Here is a 22,978-nt window from a genome sequence, read left to right on the forward strand (position 1 = left end):
TGCTTGTTAAGAAATGGCCCTTATCGTATCAACTGTATCAATGCGTCCCTCCATCAAACACAAGGTTGGAGAGACAGACATATATACGATAAAGGCTTTACTCTCTCGCTCTCTCTGTATCATTTTATCATCCCGAAGAAAGACTACGGGACATTAACTCCCTGGTCCGTGACGTACATGATCTATAACAGAGTCTATTTATCACACACTCTCTCCGGATGCCAGGCAGTGTAGATGGAAAGCTATTCCCTTCTTTATTATCTGGGGCTATTTATCAGTTTGATTTTCCAGGAAAGCAGAGCTGTGAGGGGTTAGTTTAGTTTTAAAGATTTCTCCAATACTTTCTTAAAGGGCCAGAATACTGCTAAAATGTTACTATTTAAGCATACTTGCCAACTCTCCCGGAATGTCCGGGAGACTCCCGCATTTTGTGAGAGTCTCCCGGACTCCCGGGCGAGTGTGGCAATCTCCCGAATTCTGCCCACTTCACTAGGAAGTGCCCCACTTCCTAGTGAAGTGGGCAGAATTAGATCCCAAACGCCGCGATTCCCGGTGAATCGCGGCGTTTGGCCCCGCCCCCGCTGTCAAATGACGCAATTTGCGTCATGACGTCACAGGGGGCGGGGCCGAAATGACGCGATTTCGGCCACCCCGCCCCTTCACGCCCCCCTCCACTGGCTGGCTCCCGGAAGGGAGCTGAAGAAAGTAGGTAAGTATGTATTTAAGTCATTGATAACTTAGCTCACACATAAATGAGCTGGCAGCTAACTAATAAGACAGAGCGCATATAGTGTGGGCATTATGTGATAAATAGCTTTTATCAGAAAAGAGTACAGTTAAACAAGCAGGTTATTCCCATACCATTCCTCCCTACTGGACCAATTATCCTGATTCTATTGGAACATCATCATTTATTTATATAGCGCCACTGATTCCGCAGAGCTGTACAGAGAACTCACATTAGTCCCTGCCCCATTGGAGCTTACAGTCTAAATTCCCTTATACACAGAGAGAGAGTGGGTCTAGGGTAAAATTTGATAGAAGCCAATTAACCTACCAGTATGTTTTTGGAGTGTGGGAGGAAACCGGAGCACCTGGAGGAAACCAAAGCAAACACAGGGAGAACATACAAACTCCACACAGATAAGGCCATGGTCGGGAATTGAACTCAAAACCCCAGTGCTGTGAGGCAGAAGTGCTAACCACTAAGCCACTGTGTCTTGTCATCCTGCCAGTGGCATCAAGGTGTGTATATACATTTTTATCCCGCTGACATCAGCACTAGCCTACACAGGGGTCTATATTAAACTGTGTGGTGACAATTATTATGCATCGCTGCTCTGGGACCCCCAGTGAAGTCCCCCTTCCAGTAAGGAGATGTTTTGCTGTTCACCAGCAGCTTATAGCTGCACGTGAATGGAGGAAGTTATAGGCGCACAGACACTTCCATGGGTGAGAGGTACAGAAGAGAGGCTTCAGCTGGTCCCCATTAAAAATGACAGGCATCCTGAGATGGCGCTACCTTCCTGCGAATACCTAGGTAACGCTTAATAAATTTGCAGAACTTCGCAGTCCCCATAGTGATATATGGGGACTGCGTTAAGAAACGGTAAATGGGTTATGGCAGGAGAAAAATTCATAAATTGTGCTGTTGTTTCTGTTTTAATGGTTGATCATACTTTAATAAATAAATAAATAGAACCCACAGAGATAGGGTGTGAGTGCAAAAGAGATGTTCAGAAGGTAAGGGAGACCCCAGTCCGGAACAAGGTGAAATTTAGTTATAGTCATGCTTGCCAACTTTCCCGGAAAGTCCGGGAGACTCCCGAAATTCAGGTCAGTCTCCCGGGCTCCCGCGAGAGCTGGCATTTCTCCCACGTCCGTGAATTCCCTGGTTAAAATGACGCGGTTCACCGAGAATCGCATAATTTTGGCCCCGAAAATTACGCGATTTGCGATTCGAGGTGCCCCGCCCCCTCCACCCATTAGTCACGCCCCTCTCCCGGACGTCGCCTACTAAAATAGGCAAGTATGGTTATAGTACCCAGATAGTGACCAGGAAATCGCTTTTCTCATGCTCACCTGGCAGAGGGCCCGGGCAATAGACTAAATACAGAGGGCCTGAGTTATTAAGGAGAGCAAGGCAAAAAAAGGAGTACATTTTGCTCTTGGACAAAACCATGTTACAATGCAAGGGGTGCAAATTAGTTTATTATATTGCACATAAGATAAATACTGGCTGATTTTTCATTTATAGTTGATCTAAGACAGGGGTAGGCAACCTGCGGCTCTCCAGGTTGTGAAACTACAAGTCCCAGCATGCTTTGCCAATAGATAACCAGCAGATAGGTGGCAAGGCATGCTGGGATTTGTAGCTTTACAACACCTGGAGAGCCGCAGGTTGCCTATCCCTGATCTAGGACATGCCCTACCGCAACTATAAATCTGTCCCCGCATTTTAAAATTACCTCCCCCTCTAATGCAACATGGTTTTGCCCAGGTGCAAAGTTACTCCTTTCTTTTGCTTTGACTCAGTGACTTTCCACCACAAGCCTCCCTGCAACTTGTCAGCATTCTCAAGACTATAAGGGACATATTCAATTCTTTGAATTCCCCGCCGCATTAAAACTATTACCGTTATTACGGTAATAGGAACGTTTTTTACCGTTATTACGGTAATAGTGCGCGAAGCGCAAGATTTTTGTCATTTCCGCCGACAATTGAATATGCCCCTAATGGTTCTATTTAATATCATTCATAAATTCTTAATAAATTTTCCCACACCGCAGTTCTCATTGCGTATTATGGGGACTGCAGTATTGTGCGGTAATTTACGTAACGCATCAAATATATACAGTGTAAGTGCCGATTACTAGTGATGACGGCTGTGTATACAGCTAGAACATGTGTTTGCAATCAGCAGCAACTGTAATAATGTATTTTATGTACAGTGGACATTATTAACATCCTAAATGTATTTTATGGTGACAAAAAAATGTTATGTCATTAATGACTATGGGCCTGATTCATTAAAGGAAACTTAAGTAAAAATTTGAATAAGTAGTTTCCTGGACAAAACCATGTTGCAATGCAAGGGGTGCAAACAGGGCTGCCAACAGAAACTGTGGGGCCCAGTACTAATTAATCTGGCAGGGCCACGCCTCCCCATACACGTGCCCCCTCCCCATTCATGTGCCCCCCCCCTTCGCCATACATGCACCCCCTATCCCCAATCACAGTAAATGTCTCCCTCTCCCCTCCTCGCATTCACAGTGAACGTCCCCCTCATCCCCCCCCTCCACAGTTAATGTCTCCCTCCCCTCCTTCCCCAATCACAGTTAATGTCCCCCTCTCCGCCCCCAATCACAGTTAAGGTCCCCCACCCCCCCTTCCCCAATCACAGTTAATGCCCCCCCCCCCCCAGGGCCGGACTGGGACTAAAAATCAGCCCTGGCATTTCAAGCATACAGGCCCACCTCTGTTGATGAGCAGGACAAAACTGTGTGCGTGCCCACATCATGTTGGGGGCGTGGTCACATGGGGCATTGATACATACATTATAATAAAACATTACACTTATCAGGCCCTCCCTATCATGCCACCCCCCACCCTAGAAACACATTACAACACCCCCAGCCCACTGTACTTATCTATGCTTCTGATGCTGCTGACATTCATCAGAGTGGGAACTTCCTGTAGAGTGAGCAGGGAAACTCTTAGTCTCACAAGATTAATAAATCTCATGAGACTTAGAGGTCCTCGGCTTGTTCTGCAGGCTGTGTCCTATCCAGGGACTGGGAGTAGCTATCCGCTCCCTCCTGCTAACCAGAGCTGGACTTAGGCTCGGGGGCCCTAGGCACTTAAGATAGGGGGCTCCTATGATGTAATATGGTTATTAGACACATTTTCAACAAATACAGAGGCAATACTGTGAGCACTACTGTTAGGTGCACACAGTTCTGCCTTCACAAGCAGTACATTCAGGGCCATCTTTTCCATTAGGCACGATGGGCAGCTGCCCGGGGGCCCCACAGGCAAGGGGGCCCCATAGGCACGGCTCTCAATGAGAATAAATAATCCTGCAAAAGAAAAAAACCTGCAAAAAAAACCTTCAAGCGTCACTGAGCAAGTACATCTATCTATCTCTATCTCTATATATCTATATCTATATCTATATCTATATCTATATCTATATCTGTATACATCTATATATCTATATCTAGGGGCCCCGGTGCACTGCTTTGCCTAGGGCCCATAATGTTGTTAAGATGGCCCTGAGTACAATGTGAAGTAGGACATACCTCCCAACTGTCCTTGCAGTCAGACCAAATCCTGACTAAGCGGGACAGTCACCCACCAAATTCAGGACAGTTGGCAGACTGTCCTGCTCTCTCTTACCTGTCTTGTCATTGTCCCCACTTGTGGCTGCTGGTGTCTTTAGATCAGTTGCTGCTTGTCTGGATCCTGGAATGTTGGGGGCCCTATTTGGAAAAAAAAATGGGTACATGAAAGTTAGAAAACTCTAAACAGCATTGGTGTTAACTCAATATAGCACCCACCTTATAAAATTAGGCCTCACTCCAGCCCCAACATTAAAATAATAGCATTCCCATTTAATAAATAAATCTATTTCCCTCCCTCCAAACAACCTCAGCAAGAAATTAAATAGCATTTATGTTTAATAAAAATAACCATTTCCCACAATAATCCCAGGCATTAAATAATTCATAATCACATTTAATAAATAGACCTCATTTTCCCCAAACAGCCCCACATTCACTTAATAACACACATTATAGTCATATACTGTCCCCCACACACATTATAGTCATATAATGTCCCCCACACACATTGGCCATTTTTATTTTCCCCCTCCTACAGCCATTGCCCCCCCCTGCAGACATTTTCAATCACCACCTCTTCCCCCTTCAGACATTTTCAATCACCCCCTCTTCCCCCTGCAGACATTTTCAATCACCCCCTCTTCCCGCTGCAGACATTTTCAATCACCCCCTCTTCCCCCTGCAGACATTTTCACTCACCCCCCCCTTCCCCCTGCAGACATTTTCACTCACCCTCCCTCCTTCCCCCTGCAGACATTTTCACTCACCCCCCCCTTCCCCTTGCAGACATTTTCACTCACCCCCCTTTCCCCCTGCAGACATTTTCACTCACCCTCCCTCCTTCCCCCTGCAGACATTTTCACTCACCCCCCTCCTTCCCCCTGCAGAAATTTTCACTCACCCCCCTTCAGACATTTTCAATCACCTTCTCTTCCCCCTGCACACATATTCGGTTCCTCTCCCCCCCCCCTCTGCACACATATGCCGTTTCTCTGCCGTCCCTCCCTGCACACATATGCCATTTCTCTGCCCCCCCATCCCTGCACACATATGCCATTTCTCTGCCACCCTTCCTCCCTGCACACATATGCTGTTTCTCTGCCCCCCCCCTCCCTGCACACATATGCCGTTTCTCTGCCCCCCCCTCCCTCCCTGCACACATATGCCGTTTCTCTGCCCCCCCCCCTCCCTGCACACATATGCCATTTCTCTGCCCCCCCATCCCTGCACACATATGCCATTTCTCTGCCACCCTTCCTCCCTGCACACATATGCCGTTTCTCTGCCCCCCCCTCCCTCCCTGCACACATATGCCGTTTCTCTGCCCCCCCCCTACCTGCACACATATGCCGTTTCTCTGCCCCCCCCCTCCCTCCCTGCACACATATGCCGTTTCTCTGCCCCCCCTCCCTGCACAAATATGCCATTTCTCTGCCCCCCCCCCTCCCTGCACACATATGCCGTTTTTCTGCCCCCCCACCTCCCTGCACACATATGCCGTTTTTCTGCCCCCCCCCCCACCTCCCTGCACACATATGCTGTTTCTCTGCCCCCCCCTCCCTCCCTGCACACATATGCCGTTTCTCTGCTCCCCCCTCCCTGCACACATATGCCATTTCTCTGCCCCCCCTCCCTGCACACATATGCCATTTCTCTGCTCCCCCCCTCCCTGCACACATATGCCGTTTTTCTGCCCCCCCCCACCTCCCTGCACACATATGCTGTTTCTCTGCCCCCCCCCTTCCCTCCCTGCACACATATGCCGTTTCTCTGCTCCCCCCTCCCTGCACACATATGCCATTTCTCTGCCCCCCCTCTCTGCACACATATGCCATTTCTCTGCTCCCCCCCTCCCTGCACACATATGCCGTTTCTCTGCCCCCCCTCCCTGCACACATATGCCGTTTTTCTACACTTACCTCGCCACTGACAGCAGCCTCCACAGCTAGTCCTACGCCCCCGGGAACTTGAAGCGCGGGAGCCGGGCCTGCGCACAGAAATTTTTTTTTTTATTTATTTAATCGGGGGATCACAGGGAGCCGGACCGGCCCACACTGCCATCGGCCCTTCTGGCATTTGCCAGAAGTGCCAGATGGCCAGTCCGGCCCTGCCCCCCCCTCCAAAGTTAATGCCCCCCTCTCTCCCCCTCCACAGTTAATGTCTCCCTCTCTCCCTTCCCCAATCACAGTTAATGTCCCCCTCTCCACCCCCAATCACAGTTAAGGTCCCCCTTTCGCCCCCAATCGCAGTTAAGGTTCCCCATTCTCTCCCCCCCCCCCCTTAATCACAGTTAAGGTGACCCTCTCCCCTCCTTCCCTCCACAGTTAAGGTCCCCCTCTCCACTCCACAGTTAAGGTCCAGCTCTCTTTCCCCCAATCACAGTTACTGCCCCCCCCATAGTAATGTTCCCCCCCAGGCGTAGTTAATGTACCCTCTTCTATCTGCTCCTCTCGTATAAAATGAACACCTGATTAACTTACCTTCTCCTCCACGATGCTGCAGCTCCCAGTCACTGATATAGTGGGAACGTGGCACGCAGTGATGATGTCACCACGCCGCGCTCCCAGCCTGGGAGGCGGAGCTGCAGCATCGCAGAGAAGAGGTGGCAGCACGGTCATTCAGACTGAGGGGCCCGGGCAGTCCAGGGAGCCTGGACAGACGGAGAGGTCCGGGCCCCTCACAGTAGTACTGGCTGCACCCCCCTGATCGCGGTCCTGGGTGCAAATTAGTTATCTATTTTAATACTTGTTAACTTATTTGTACACTGAAATTTAAAGTTGATATGTGGGCGCTACATGAAAAAACAGTCAGTATTTAATTTATGTGCCGAATAGAAAACTAATTTGCACTCCTTGCATTGTAGCATGGTTTTGTCCAGGAGACTACTTACTCAATTTTTTACTTAACTTTACTTAATGAATCAGATCCTATATTATTAACAAGTGACATTAATTGAATACATATTTTTTATTTTCTGTGTGGTTTTTTTGTGACTTTATATTCCCCATATGTATTGGCCGTATAATGCAGTGTATTGTATGTCAGAGGAGAGTGGACCTAGGGGTATATTTACTAAACTGCTAGTTTGAAAACGTGGAGATGTTGCCTATAGCAACCAAACAGATTCTAGCTGTCATTTTGTAGAATGTGCAAAATAAATGATAACTAGAATGTGATTGGTTGCTAAAGGCAACATCTCCACTTTTTCAAACTAGCAGTTTAGTAAATATACCCTCTAGACCCGTATTTAGACGTACAGTATACTAGAACACTGTACAATACAGATTGTATCAGGCAAAGGCAGGACCCCCTAGAAACTTGAATGACAAGAACCGCTTGTTTACTGCACATTGCTGATCATGTAAAGCAAACATGTTAAAAATAGCAAACGTCATCACATAAGAAAGTGTCAGAGGAAAAGTCAGAAAATCCCGACAGCAGCAGATTTCCCAGGTAACGGGGCTCTGGTTGTCCTCCCACTGCCTGCGAGAACAATGCCAGAGACAAGTACCGTATCTAACACATAGAGACTTGTGCACAGCCTGGAGAAACCTTCCGGGAGAAACTGGGGGATGTGCTGTATATGTATTGTATTATGTGAATGGGATATCCACCCGAATAAAAAAGCTGTATGCCTCAATTTATAATAAGATGGGTTGATGTGTTATTAATTTTAATACCGCCTGTCACGAACAGCACTCACCTGAGCCTGCGTGACGCGTGTGTGTCACAGGGTTAACCAAAAAACACCACCTGGTCTGTCTAAAATGATTAAATCCTTCCCTATCTATGCCACACACTAGCTTTGCCGTACCAACTATGCCACCACCAAGGTTTTGTCTAGAGATGGGCGGGCTCGTTTCCCCGAGATCCGAACCCGCCCGAACTTCACCTATCCGAGAACCGAACCGAGCAGGCTCGGTACTCTTGCGCCAATTCGGATTAGAAATCGAGGCAAAACGTCATTGTGACGTCGTCGGATCTCGGAGCTCGGTTCTCGCGATATTTGAAATCCATAAATACCCGCCTCCACAGCAATCCATCGCCATCTCACAGAGGGAGAGAGCAGGGTTAGGTCACAGGCAACATTAGAGCAGGGAACATTAGAGCAGGGACAGAGCAATTATTCTTGCAATTCTTATTGCAATTCTTCTAGCAATTCTTCTAGCAATTGTTATAGCAGGAAGAGAGGAGGATAGAGGAGGCATTTTTGCAAACATTACCAACTGTTTGGGGTGTCATATTCCCTCCTACAGAAACTATTTTCTGGCTGCAGAAAGGCTTATCTAGCAGCACTATCTATTGAATATTTTGCACTACAAGTGCTTTGGGGTGTCCCATATTCCCCAGTGTAAAACTTCAATTTTTCTGGTGTTGAAAGTCTGGGACACTCTTCAATCAGATTGACTCCCCAAAAGTGAACCAAAACTTACATTTACAGTACAGTTTTAAAACCAAGCTGCAGGACCCACAGCCTCCCTTCCTGTGAGGTCAGAACCAACAAGTCTGTAGAATGCAAATTAGGGTTTTATGGCTCTGCTGGAGAAAACAACTTTAAGTCAGGTTTTTAGTTACCCTGTCCTAACTTTTCACCAGTATGACTTTCAAACAAGATTTTACCTCCACACAAAATTTCATAAGTTTCCCTTCGTGCCACACATGCAGGTAAAGGTAAAACTCGACCTTGTCCATAGCAAAACAATGCAGGTTTCCAAAATCATAAACCTAGTTCCCATATTCATGGTGAAACGGGACAATGATGGAGTCCAAAAAATGTTCACATTTCATTTTTCTTACTGTGACCTTGTTTTATCTAAGGAGACACTAAACTGAGGAAACATTTAGCCGCCATTGCATATGGAATTAGTTATTGGCAACAATAGAAGAACAATCATTTGTGCACAGGCTTTATTCATGGACTTCGTAGGACACTCTTTAGAGAGCCCGTTTTTATGGCGTAACCACCAAGTAGGAACAGGGAGAGCAATATGAATACTAATTTGGTTTACATAGGCTATCCAATATATTGAATAGCCTGTACCTTTTGTGGTGCCCTATAACTAAAACATAATAATAATAATAATAATAATAATAATAATAATAATATTAATATTATGTTTTCTAAGCCACAAAATTCCCAAATAATCTAATACTCCCAGGTTCCCCCTCTGCATGTTATTACATATTACACATGGCGTACATCACCATGGTCTATGTCACCACCATTATACTCAGGAAGTGAGGGGTACAGTGGAAAACTTCTACCATCACCGTAGAGGTGGAACAAAGTATGCGAGCTCTTCAGTACAAGAATACTGTTTGATTTGGTGATCTGAGGGAGGCTACAGAGGATGAGCATTGAGTGGTTGTTTTAGTCTAGTTTGCGCAGTTAGAAATATTAATTGAACACTTTTGTTCTTGTGGTGGAGCCCTGACTGCATGACATTCAGTTTGAGAGGTCTACTGAAGTAGGGAAGATCCTATTTATATTCCTGTAATGGTAATTTAGCTATTCATTGCCAGCTTCAAAGAGAAAGAATTAATTTGAGAGCGCACTGTGTTCTTTCCTGATAGACAAATAGACCTTATTGTTAATCTGTGTTTTCACGTCTTATTTTTTATTACTAGAAGATATATAATATATGTATGTATATATGTATGTATGTATGTATGTATGTATGTATGTATGTGCAGCCCAGTGGCTTAGTGGTTAACACTTCTGCCTTACAGCGCAGAGGTCATGAGTTCAATTTTCAACCATGGCCTTATCTGTGTGGAGTCTGTATATTTTTCCCGTGTTTGTGTGGGTTTCCTCCGGGTGCTCCTGTTTCCTCCCACAGTCTAAAAACATACTGGTAGGTTTATCGGCCACTAGTAAATTGACATTAGTCTCTCTCAGTGTGTATGTTAGGGAGTTTAGACTGTAAGCTCCAATGGGGCAGGGACTGACGTGAGTTCTCTGTACTGCGCTGTGGAGTTAGTGGCGCTATATAAATAGATGATGATGATATGCCAGCTTACTCCACTCATGCAGACTTATATGTAGTTTTGTGTAGGTGTCACCTTAAGGGATCCTTTACCTTGCTTTTCTTTCTAGCCCAGGACTGTATCCAGGATTGGTATAATAGGGCGATAGATGGGTATACAAGGCTGGAGGGCGAATGATTATTTTTTTTTACCCATACTGGACAGCAGAGTCCAATGGGAAGTTGGTCTTTAGGAAAATCTATGTTACACTCTGCTAATCTGAGTTAATTGTAAAATGGGGTCCTGAGGATTCTCGAGTTATGGGCAGGATTCATTAGCAAATTGTAGATTTATACTGTATTCTGCACAGGAAATCTTATCTTTGCTGCATGCTTGATGTATAAGAAAACAAACACAAACTATCAACAGGCAGCAGCAGAACGGCGCCACCTAGTGTCGAGATCATTCAAAATATATCCACTTGTTGCATCTGACAACACTTGAATAACCCATGTACAGGTACCATACAATCATAATGTAAGTGTGTTTCATGTATGCATTGTATGTACATGTTGTGTTTGTATCATGCTCCTCTCAATGCGCTGTGCTTTATTTATAATATGCTGGCATATCTCAGAGTACAGCGCTGCAGAATATGCTGACTTATTATAAATAAAGGATAATAATAATTGTCTGTTTTGGATAAGACCTAACTCTGAGATTTATCACCTCTCCTCACAGTGTCATATTCGCAGAGGACGCGCTCTCACGCTGAAGAACGCCTCTTCAAGAGCCTGTTTAGTGGATATAATCGATGGTCCAGGCCGGTACCAAATACCTCGGATGTCGTCATTGTGAAGTTTGGCTTATCCATCGCCCAGCTCATCGATGTGGTGAGTGTGGCCTAAATCTACCATGTGCGGAATCTTTACTGTCTTATCTATACGACATGTGCCATACTGGTGGAGCACATTTGCAAAATGTTATTTATTTTCTCCACCAATGACCTGTCACCTCCCACGGATTCTCTCAAATACCTGCGCTCCATCGTTTTGTCAGCTTTCCTCAATGTCAATGTACTGGTTCCTTCTGCATCTCAGTGCAGCTGGATGACCATACTGGTTGCTACTGGTCACTCAAGCTGGTGATTCAGCTTAGACGGGGGACCGGTTGGTTAGATCAGGTGACTAGATTTCTTGCATTCCTGACGGATATCTGTTTTATGTAAGGAAACTCTCTAGTCAGACTCAGGTACCAGGGAAATCCCCTACGGGCCCCACTGCCTGTGGGCCCCCCTGCAGCCGCCTCTTCAGCAGTAAGGCTGTGAAGTGTGAGTGGATTAGGTGCCGCAAAGCTCAGAGGAGATATAGCGAGGGTTAAATGAGTGCGCTGGGCCTCTGCTCTGTAATCAGCCGCTGTACAGAGGAAGGAGATCAGAGGATGCTGTGCGTGAGTGACAGCTGCTCAAATTTATTTTATCCTTCCGTGATCCGATGGAGGCTGACTGGCAGTAAGGGGACGGGGATTGTAACCAGATTTTGGATAGGCCGCAGCCCCCCTCCAAGTGATGCATGCTATTGTGTGATACTGGGAACACTCTGCAGCTGTCTTCCAGCTGGGTGTGTGCTGGGGACAATTTATTAGTGTATTGCGCCTATTCACATACGCTATCTGGTATGCACTGAACATTCATGCAGTGTTATATCCAGGCAGGCAAATTAATGTGGGACCACATGCCCCAGCATGTCACCCAGACCTGCTGGGAGATGTAGTTCCACCACAGCTGGTAATTCATAGCTTTCCTCGTTCCCTGTGGTTTTATAATACATTGTGTTAGATTATTAGACATGCTGAGGACACTATTTGGAGGTCATGATGGACAGACACCAGCATATTCATGCCAATCAGGCTGGACGAAATACCAGTCATCAGGGCAACTAAGGAATCCAGCTTGGCGACCTTGGCAGGGGACTGGCAAAGGGATCCAGGGGCAAAAGCAGGACTTGTAGAGGGGGGTTTCCACGGCACCCCACCAGTGGGCATGACCAGCATGCATGGGGACGTGGCTATAAAATTAGACAGTGCTTGTCTGCTCTCCAACTCTTCCTATCCCCCTATATACATGGGCAATGCTACGTGGACTACTGTTAGGTGCACGCAGCTCTTTCTTTTCAAGCAGAGCCGTGTGAAGCGGGGGCAGGGTCCAGCCACCTCAATTATACAGTGCCCCAGGCTTGGAGGGGGCTCCAGGTACTAGGAATCCCCCCCACCTCGGTTTGCCTATGCGTGACTTATGTATCTCTTGATTCTCCTACCTCCTCTTGAGACATTCCATTGTTCAGACATGCTATAGTGAAGTTTTGTTCTTTTTCTGAGTCCTTCTGCCTCCAATCACCGGAGACAACACTTACAGAACAGTACTCCATCATCAATACATCATTGCCCTACACCATGTTATCGCCGTACATTAAATCACAGCAGCTGTACATAAATTGAGACGTGCCTTTTTGTGCCTGTTCTGCAAATCTTTAAGTGCTGAATCCGTGAATCTCCCGTGATTAACATAACATGAATCACGCACAGGTCAATACACATGTCATCTATCAATTAATTTGCTGTGTGACTTTACTTACCACTGTAATGTTCAGCTAAAATAAAGAGGATTGATAAGGGAAGAACACAGATAATTATATTAATAAGTATTGACCTTGATATTGTTTTAGCACAAAAGCAATGAGTGGGATTTATTGTATTTATCAGTCATGTTTATATATGCAAATCATTGTATACCTCTGTCTATCGTTCACTGGTTTACAGATGGCTATAAACTATAGAGAGATTATGACATGTATTAAAAATATGACTTTCATAAACAGGATAGGGGAAATTAGTGGCAAAGAGGGCATTTACCATGGACTACAGGACCACCGCAGTCCGTCAGCTCAAAGATCCAATTGCTTTAATTGTATTTGATAACTTGATTGTTTTTACATTAACAGATGTTTCAGATCTGATGTCCCCAGTCTTTGGGGAACTTATTTAAACTATATTGTTTACTTTTATTGTAAATTAAAAATGGTCTGTAGAGAATATTACATAGATTCCATTATATACATCTTATGATGATCATAATCATAATAGTTATTTCCCTGGTCTGTTGGACCGAAGTTCTTCAACCCTGCTGACAGCTGTAGCAACAGTGACACTCACAGGCAATAAGAGAGTATTACACTTGTTGAAATAAAATCTTTTCTGATTTGATCATTTGTTTTGATAGGTGAATCTAATAAGTGCACTTGTCACTTCAACACAGCAGAGCCAGCTATTGTGGTTTACAGGAACAAGTATTATCACACAGAAAGGAAGCATCTCAGCGATGTCACTGGGTCCTAGCAAATTGATACAATGCTGTATAAGGGCAATTGTATCCCACGCACTTGCTCCTAAGTCATTACATTAGCAGCACAATGGCTAGCAGCCTTGAACAGGGGACATATATGGACTATCTACAAAACAGCATTTTTGAGGTTTGATGCAATTTTAGTGATCAATAATTTTAGTACAGGTAAATCAGATCAAAAGAAATTGTCTTCCCACACTGTTGATAACACAAGAAAACTCTTGCTGTTTCAAAGCACATGTATTGGAAAGGCAGCACCATCATTGATCAGATAAATGTCCAAAACAAAAATACAGTATATAAAAGTGTTTTTCTTTGACCAGTAGATCAATCCATCAATAGTCCTGTTTCTCCACTGCCTACTGTGCTTAATTCTGCCAATTATAGCAATACAATATACAGACTAAATTAAATAGTAACAAAGGAATCCAGTTTAGGATTCGTATTGCAGTTCTGTCCGCTTGTTGCTAAGTTACAGTCCATATTGCAACTTTAATCTTTACAGAACCACATACGATGAGATGGTAACTTGCTGCCAATGATACATGTACATTTACAAAGTAATAAATAATAACTGGATATTAATATTACTTTCACAGCTCGCTCGGCTGGACCCAGAGCACAAATCAACAGATAGGAATATTTTGTAGCCCAAGTACAGAGCCCCAATTTTCTTTCATTTTACAGCCATAAAATTTTAATATGCTTCTCTGCTGCCGCCGTTAAGATTATGTAATTTATTGATGGCGCTGCACGCACCCACCGAGGTAATGAGATAGCGGTGGGAATCCAATGTTTGCAGTTAAGTCATTTCTCATCTGCCGGAATTCAGTCATTTAAAATGCCGTTCCTCAATTTTGGCCTTTGTTGCTCACTGTAACTGATAATGCTTTCAACATGTTGAAACCAGCACATTTCCTTTTTAACAAATGGCAACACTTACTCGAAATACAGTTTCTTAGATGCCTCGGACATAAATCAAAATAATGCTCCGTGTATTACGCCTTGTTCTTTGCAGGAAGACGAAAAGACAAAGAGCCGCAGGGCCGGCTGACAGGGCTTACATCTCAGCAGTAGGGCAATCTGATTCCTGGACTATTTAGGGACCTACTGTGTCTCAGCTGGCTCTAACCTGATTGCAATTGATTTCAATTCAGATAAATGACACGTATGTATTTTCTGAGCTGCTGTTTGTCTATTTATTTTGCAGGATGAGAAAAACCAAATGATGACAACAAACGTGTGGCTGAAGCAGGTAGGCTAAACATAGACTAAACGTGCACAAATGTGCTGGTATGTTATGTGCTATAAAGAATACTGGTAGCTATCTGGTGAATATAGATAGGGACAAAGGGGAGGGGGTAGTCGCACCAAATGTTGGAGGAGTAGTTACCCTTTTAATATAAATTTATTAGGATAATCTTATATCCTTGTATTGAATCACAAAGTAACTCTATATATAGTGTTAATCACAAGCCTGTTATGATATATGAACACAGTCCGGCTATTAGACGTAATGTACTTAGATTTAGACAAGCTTGTAGTCAAAGCAAAGTCTGAATCTGGGGCTGGTATGTCCCGATAATATCATAGGCATGGGGTTTGGAATAAAACCCAGAGAATCAGTTCTAAAATTATGCCAAGGAAAGACACAATCGGAACTACTGCCTTTAGAATTAAAGCACATATATAGTGAATGAAGTAAAATATATGTTACTGATATTATCCGCAGTAATTCTTGTGCTTCACAATTGGTTTACAGCGCTGCTGCTAGTTACGATGTATCAACGTTGCTTCCATTAAATGCACAGTATGTAACAGATATTCTGCTATAAATTGTGTATCTCTTACAGGGTATTTAGTGAGCCCTGATACAATTATTTTAAATGTTAACCCTCGTAACCTAGCTATCAGGAGGCAGACGTTGTGCGGACCACATAGATTAGTATATAGTTGTCTGTGTCTGTTAAGTTAATATTAAAGCACTGATTCTCTCTAATGCTACTAACTACTTGTTCAGGTGAGCTTGCTACATTCGTAGATTAACCACTCATTAACCCCAGTAGGACAATAGTCCAAGTTTAATCTATTATATCCAACTCCGTAATCTGTAACCTTTTGCAGTCTCTGTCTAAATATCTAAGATAGATAGTATCAGTCTATTTAAGGGGCTGTGTTCATTAAATTGATATTTTTCTTATAGTGAATGAGACATGACCAGCGAAACCGACGCGCGTTTCGCTGGTATCTGCTAGTTCCGATTGTGTCTTTCCTTGGCATAATTTTAGAACTTTTATTCCAAACCCCATGCCTATGATATTATCGGGACATACCAGCCCCAGATTCAGACTTTGCGTTGACTACAAACTTGTCTAAATATAAGTACATTACGTCTAATAGCCGGACTGTGTTCATATATCATAACAGGCTTGTGATTAACACTATATATAGAGTTACACAATATTGATTGCCTAATATAATTTATTCGTGAGAAATACATGAGACATGACCAGCTTTTAAGTAACAATTTCATTACTCTATTTTATTTTGGTTATAATTCGCTGTTTTAGTATATTTTAACAATAAAAGTTAAGTTTTATACATCACAATCCCTAATATGTAGAAACAATGAGTGGAGTACTCAGTGCATCTTACAAACCATTATCCCTGTCTCTTTCTTCCTTAGCTATCTGGTGAAAACAGTTTTCATTTTGTCTCTAAATTAATATTTATATGGCCATAGAGTAAGCAATGTCCTCACCGTCCAGCAAGACCCATTTCATTAGGTACACAACCGTGCAATTCCGGTTTCCCAATCTCAGGGCTGAATTCATTAATTGAATTTAAAAAAAATGATATAAAAAATAAAATAAAAATAAATGTGTGCAAAATGTAAACTTGTGCTTGAATTTCTGACCCCTATGATTGTGGTTAGGTGTACATCATCATCATCATCATCAGTTATTTATATAGCGCCACTAATTCCGCAGCGCTGTACAGAGAACTCACTCACATCAGTCCCTGCCCCATAGGAGCTTACAGTCTAAATTCCCTAACACACACACACAGACAGACAGACAGACAGAGACTGAAAGCAGCCAATTAACCTACCAGTATGTTTTTGGAGTGTGGGAGGAAACCGGAGCACCCGGAGGGAACCCACGCAAACACGGGGAGAACATACAAACTCCACACAGATAAGGCCATGGTTGGGAATTGAACTCATGACCCCACAGTTCATTTTTATTGTTAGGTAAAGCAGCCACACAATCGCTTCTTTTCTTGCCATTATATTGTCCCAGTTTTTCATACCTCTGAATGGTCCCAATTTCTGTAAAGCAGTTCCGGGCGCTTAGTGACTAAAAAGGGTGGGGCTTAGCAATATGGGGCGTGGCCTCAATAAAATGCGGCTGTGTTTTAAAGCGTGGCCAAAATGCACCCCGCTTTTTAATATGTTAATCATTCAGTGTTTGGGAAGAATAGCTTTGCTATGTGTTGTTTAAGCTAATAATAATTTGTAACTGCTTTGTGCAGCCTAGTGCAGCTTTCCATTATTTTTCAGAACAGACAGGGCTTTAATTTTAGTAAATTAAATAGCTAATTGTACAAAACGGAATAAAGTGAAATTAGAAAAAATAAAAATGTTTTCGATTCATCTCAACCATGGAATGTTACCAGAAAATTAATCATTTACTTCTTCTAAATATAGAATACCACATATGTGTACACTGCTTAGAGTATATTTAATTTATTTTCAATCAGAAAGGTCTGCCCTATGACCAGGATTGGCAGAATCAGTGTATCCTGGACCTAATAGCTCCTCACATGCCAGTCACTTTTAAATGCAGGTTACACTGAATCTATCAGTGCTGACACACTGGGGAGATCGGAGACGGATAAAGTGCCAACTATTTCTGTGTTACTACAGAATCTCTGACCATCTTTAGATCATAGCCAGTTCATTCTGTTACTGGTGCAGATTTTATAGTGGGAATATTATAACATTGTCCACAAAATCCTGGTTGTACTTTTTGGAGTAAAGCTTTCACCAGGAGGAATACATATTTCCTAACAGTTGATCCCATTTTATGCTCTTTCAATAATCCATGATCAACTGATGGACATCTCCCACCAGGGGCATAGAAATGAAGATCTCAGCCACTTGCTGAAGATCATCCACCGTTGATAACGTCACTTATCGGTGAGGAAATTCTCCTTCCCATTGTATTTCAACAGCTTAATGTTGACGTTCCACGCCTACAGAACCTTGTAAGAAGATATATCCGAGATCTTCTTCTTCTAGACGTACCTTACCTCACAGACTTTTCCACTGAGGATTTTACAAAGGACAAAACAGACGCTCTGCGGTGTAAATACAGCTTTGGATCCACTGTGCGCCTCAAATTGCGCACAAACGCCTACATTTCCGCCATCTGTGCACTACATTTTATTGAGCTGTGCATAACCCCAATTAATTTTTTCGGAGCAAGATTGTTGGAATGAGAGCTAGTAAAAAACCCCCATAAAAAACAACTACCACAAATAATCACACACTTAGATTTCCCAGGACTCCTTTTCACTGCCAGCCAATCACAGATGGCCAGTGCGGAGAAAACACTTGCGATTGGCTGATGATGGTGGCGGTTAATTTTGATCGTGTATCGGGGGGCATTTGTATTCAGCAGGTGGAATTTTTTTTATGGGGTATTTTTTATTTCCATGTGGTACTATAACAGATCAAGAAAGAAGATTTTTTTATTTTATTTTACATTGAATAAAGTGGTGGATGAAATGGTTGTTAGGATAAACATACGAAGGAGTCTTACTGGTAAAGGATCAGCGATCTGGCATTAGAGTAATACCACAGATGCTGTTATACTAATAACTTCCGTAGGAATTTGCCGAGTTTGTGTCACTTCCATTCACAAGAATTATCACAGTTGACCAAAAGCCCAAATTGGTCTCCAATATGCACCCACCGTCCCCCTGCACCTCTGCTCAAGAGCTTTACACACACTGACAACATAACATTGTTTGAATTGTAGTGACACTAAAGGGTAGATTTATTAAAGCTTCTAATAAGAAAAAGTGGACGTGTTGACCATAGCAGCCAATCAGAATCTAGCTATCGTGTTCTAGAATGTACTAGGTAAATGATAGCTAAAATCTGATTGGTTGCTATGGGCAACACCTCCACTTTTTCTTTTTAGAAGGTTTGATAAAACTGCCATCATTTGGTCAAGTTCTCCTGCACCTAAATTAAGTACAAATGATTTCCAACCAGGTTTAGACAATAGGTGTGTTTGTCTGAGTGAATTAATAATTAAAATATTAACAGCAAGTAATCATATAAAACCCTATGCTGAATCATACACAGAAGCTGCTGTCAGGGCAATGTATTGATGTGAATGGGACAATATTTGACAGAAATTAAAAATATACTGGTTTTTTTTGTGACAATGATGTCACACCGATCGTCTAATTTCTAAACATTAATAAAAAAGTAATCAAGAATAGTTTTACTGTCTCTGGTCTACATTAGTTAATATATAAATATTCCCTTTTAGTTCTCATACTAAATGGTTTTACCAGAGCAGTTTCAGCTGTGAGACAATGATAAATGAGCCCATTAATGTAATAGGCTGTGCTAATATTACACAGACAATGGAGTTTAATCTGAGTGACGTTGACGGTATGTCTGTAGACTAATGGCATATGACAGGGTCTATGGATGCATTTCTCAAATAATAGAGGTGACAACATGATATCGCCGTCTTCCCAAGGTCTAATGACGGCGGTGCTTACTCAGCAGCCCAAACAAGACCCTCCGTGATTGCATATGAACTCGGCATCAAAGTGTTTCGCTCGTAATACCTTGGCCTTTCTAAACCATCTACCAATATAAAAAAATACATTAATGAGTTGTCTAGAAGAGAGATCAAATCATTAATGATGTAAACTTATTTTCTAAAAAGGCTTAATTTACTGGACGTTGGTTTTAATACTTTACTATTTGCCAGTTACTGGAAATGATTGAAAATTGCGCTTGGTTTGGAGCTGGGTGAGGATGGAGAAAACACGAGAGATATCCGTATGTGACGTCAACCAACGAGGGTCACTGAAGTGCACCCAACACCAAGAATTATCTGATTATAGCACTATTATTAATGTCTATATAACTCACGTTGGCATTTAATGACAGAAGTTTACCAAGAAGAAGGAGATACCTCAGTATGTACCCTTGGTTGTGCTTCCGTTAGGTGGACCAGGAGCCAAACACAGGAACTAATATAGAGAAACTAGGGGCACAGCAGTTGGTATCAGAGTCCGACAGAAGAAGCTGCAGCATAATAAAATGAAAGATTACCAGTATTCCTATGTGAGTGATGGGCAGGGCTGGCACCAGAGCTGGATTAAGGCTCTGGGGGGCCCGGGGCACTTTAGACAGGGGGGCCCATATGATGTAACATGGTTATCATTTTAGACAAACACACAGGCAATGCAGTGTGCACTACTGTTAGGTGCACGCAGCTCTGCCTTCACCAGCAGTACAGTGTGAAGTGGGACATACCTCCCAACTGTTCCTGTAGTTGGACCCAATCCTGACTACACGAGACAGTCACCCAAATTCAGGACTGCCGGACCAGATTCAGAACAGTTGGAAGACTGTCCTGCTCTCTCCTACCTGTTTTTGTCACTTTCTCCACCTGTGGCTGCTGGTGTCTTTAGCTCAGTTGCTGCTTGTCTGGATCTTGGAATGTTGGGGGCCCTATTTGGTAAAAAAATGGGTACATGAAAATTAGAAAATTCCAACCAACCCCGATGTTAAATCAATAGTATTCCCATGTAATATATAAACATATTTCCCTCCCTCGAAAAAGCCCTATCAATAAATTAAATGGCATTTATGTTTAAAATATATAACCATTTTCCACAATCATCCACGGCATTAAATAATTCATATTCACATTTAATAAACAGACCTAATTTTCCCCAAAACACGACACATTTATTTATGAGCTTCCAAACCACCCCAGCATCAAATTTAAAGGTCCAATCACCCCATCTTAAATTGATAGCCAACACTATTATATTAAATTGCCCCACCATCACTCCACGAATAAAAGATCACCCATTAAATAATTAGCATCCACCTGCAATCCAAGTTAAATTAAGAACCCCCTTCCATCCCACATTATATTAACATACTACCCCCTCACACACACATTATATTAACATACTACCCCCCTCACACACACAATATATTAACATACTACCCCCTCACACACACATTATATTAACGTACTACCCCCCTCACACACACATTATATTAACATACTACCCCCCTCACACACACAATATATTAACATACTACCCCCTCACACACACATTATATTAACATACTACCCCCCTCACACACACAATATATTAACATACTACCCCCCTCACACACACAATATATTAACATACTACCCCCCTCACACACACATTATATTAACATACTACCCCCCTCACACACACACACACATTATATTAACGTACTACCCCCCTCACACACACATTATATTAACGTACTACCCCCCTCACACACACATTAAATTAACGTACTACCCCCCTCACACACACATTATATTAACGTACTACCCCCCTCACACACACATTATATTAACGTACTACCCCCTTCACACACACATTATATTAACGTACTACCCCCCTCACACACACATTATATTAACGTACTACCCCCCTCACACACACATTATATTAACATACTACCCCCCTCACACACACATTATATTAACATACTACCCCCCTCACACACACAATATATTAACATACTACCCCCCTCACACACACATTATATTAACGTACTACCCCTCTCACACACACACACACACATTATATTAACGTACTACCCCCCTCACACACACATTATATTAACGTACTACCCCCCTCACACACACATTATATTAACGTACTACCCCCCTCACACACACATTATATTAACGTACTACTCCCCTCACACACACATTATATTAACGTACTACCCCTCTCACACACACAATATATTAACATACTACCCCCCTCACACACACATTATATTAACGTACTACCCCCCTCACACACACATTATATTAACGTACTACTCCCCTCACACACACATTATATTAACGTACTACCCCCCTCACACACACAATATATTAACGTACTACCCCCCTCACACACACATTATATTAACGTACTACCCCCCTCACACACACATTATATTAACGTACTACTCCCCTCACACACACATTATATTAACGTACTACCCCCCTCACACACACATTATATTAACGTACTACTCCCCTCACACACACATTATATTAACGTACTACCCCCCTCACACACACATTATATTAACGTACTACCCCCCTCACACACACAATATATTAACGTACTACCCCCCTCACACACACATTATATTAACGTACTACCCCCCTCACACACACAATATATTAACGTACTACCCCCCTCACACACACATTATATTAACGTACTACCCCCCTCACACACACATTATATTAACGTACTACCCCCCTCACACACACATTATATTAACGTACTACCCCCCTCACACACACATTATATTAACGTACTACTCCCCTCACACACACATTATATTAACGTACTACCCCCCTCACACACACATTATATTAACGTACTACCCCCCTCACACACACAATATATTAACGTACTACCCCCCTCACACACACATTATATTAACGTACTACCCCCCTCACACACACAATATATTAACGTACTACCCCCCTCACACACACATTATATTAACGTACTACCCCCCTCACACACACATTATATTAACGTACTACCCCCCTCACACACACATTATATTAACGTACTACCCCCCTCACACACACAATATATTAACGTACTACCCCCCTCACACACACAATATATTAACGTAATACCCCCCTCACACACACATTATATTAACGTACTACCCCCCTCACACACACATTATATTAACGTACTACCCCCCTCACACACACATTATATTAACGTACTACCCCCCTCACACACACAATATATTAACGTACTACCCCCCTCACACACACATTATATTAACGTACTACCCCCCTCACACACACAATATATTAACGTACTACCCCCCTCACACACACATTATATTAACGTACTACCCCCCTCACACACACATTATATTAACGTACTACCCCCCTCACACACACATTATATTAACGTACTA

At 43.0% G+C, this 22,978-nt stretch overlaps 1 protein-coding gene across 2 annotated transcripts in view; it reads left to right on the forward strand.

Annotated features, from left to right (window-relative positions):
* CHRNA2 (cholinergic receptor nicotinic alpha 2 subunit) overlaps positions 1-22,978 on the forward strand; it is an 83,468-nt gene that overhangs the window by 37,393 nt on the left and 23,097 nt on the right. Inside the window, exons 3-4 of one of the 2 annotated variants that reach the window (XM_075201147.1) lie at positions 11,052-11,203; positions 14,921-14,965. In XM_075201147.1, the coding sequence (XP_075057248.1) occupies positions 11,052-11,203; positions 14,921-14,965 (197 nt within the window). Of the gene's footprint in view, positions 1-11,051; positions 11,204-14,728; positions 14,966-22,978 lie in introns of both variants that reach the window. The other variant, XM_075201148.1, reaches the window with a different exon arrangement.

The sequence above is a fragment of the Mixophyes fleayi genome, chromosome 3 (genome assembly GCF_038048845.1).
Source record: "Mixophyes fleayi isolate aMixFle1 chromosome 3, aMixFle1.hap1, whole genome shotgun sequence".
In the NCBI taxonomy this organism is placed as follows: Eukaryota; Metazoa; Chordata; class Amphibia; order Anura; family Limnodynastidae; genus Mixophyes; species Mixophyes fleayi.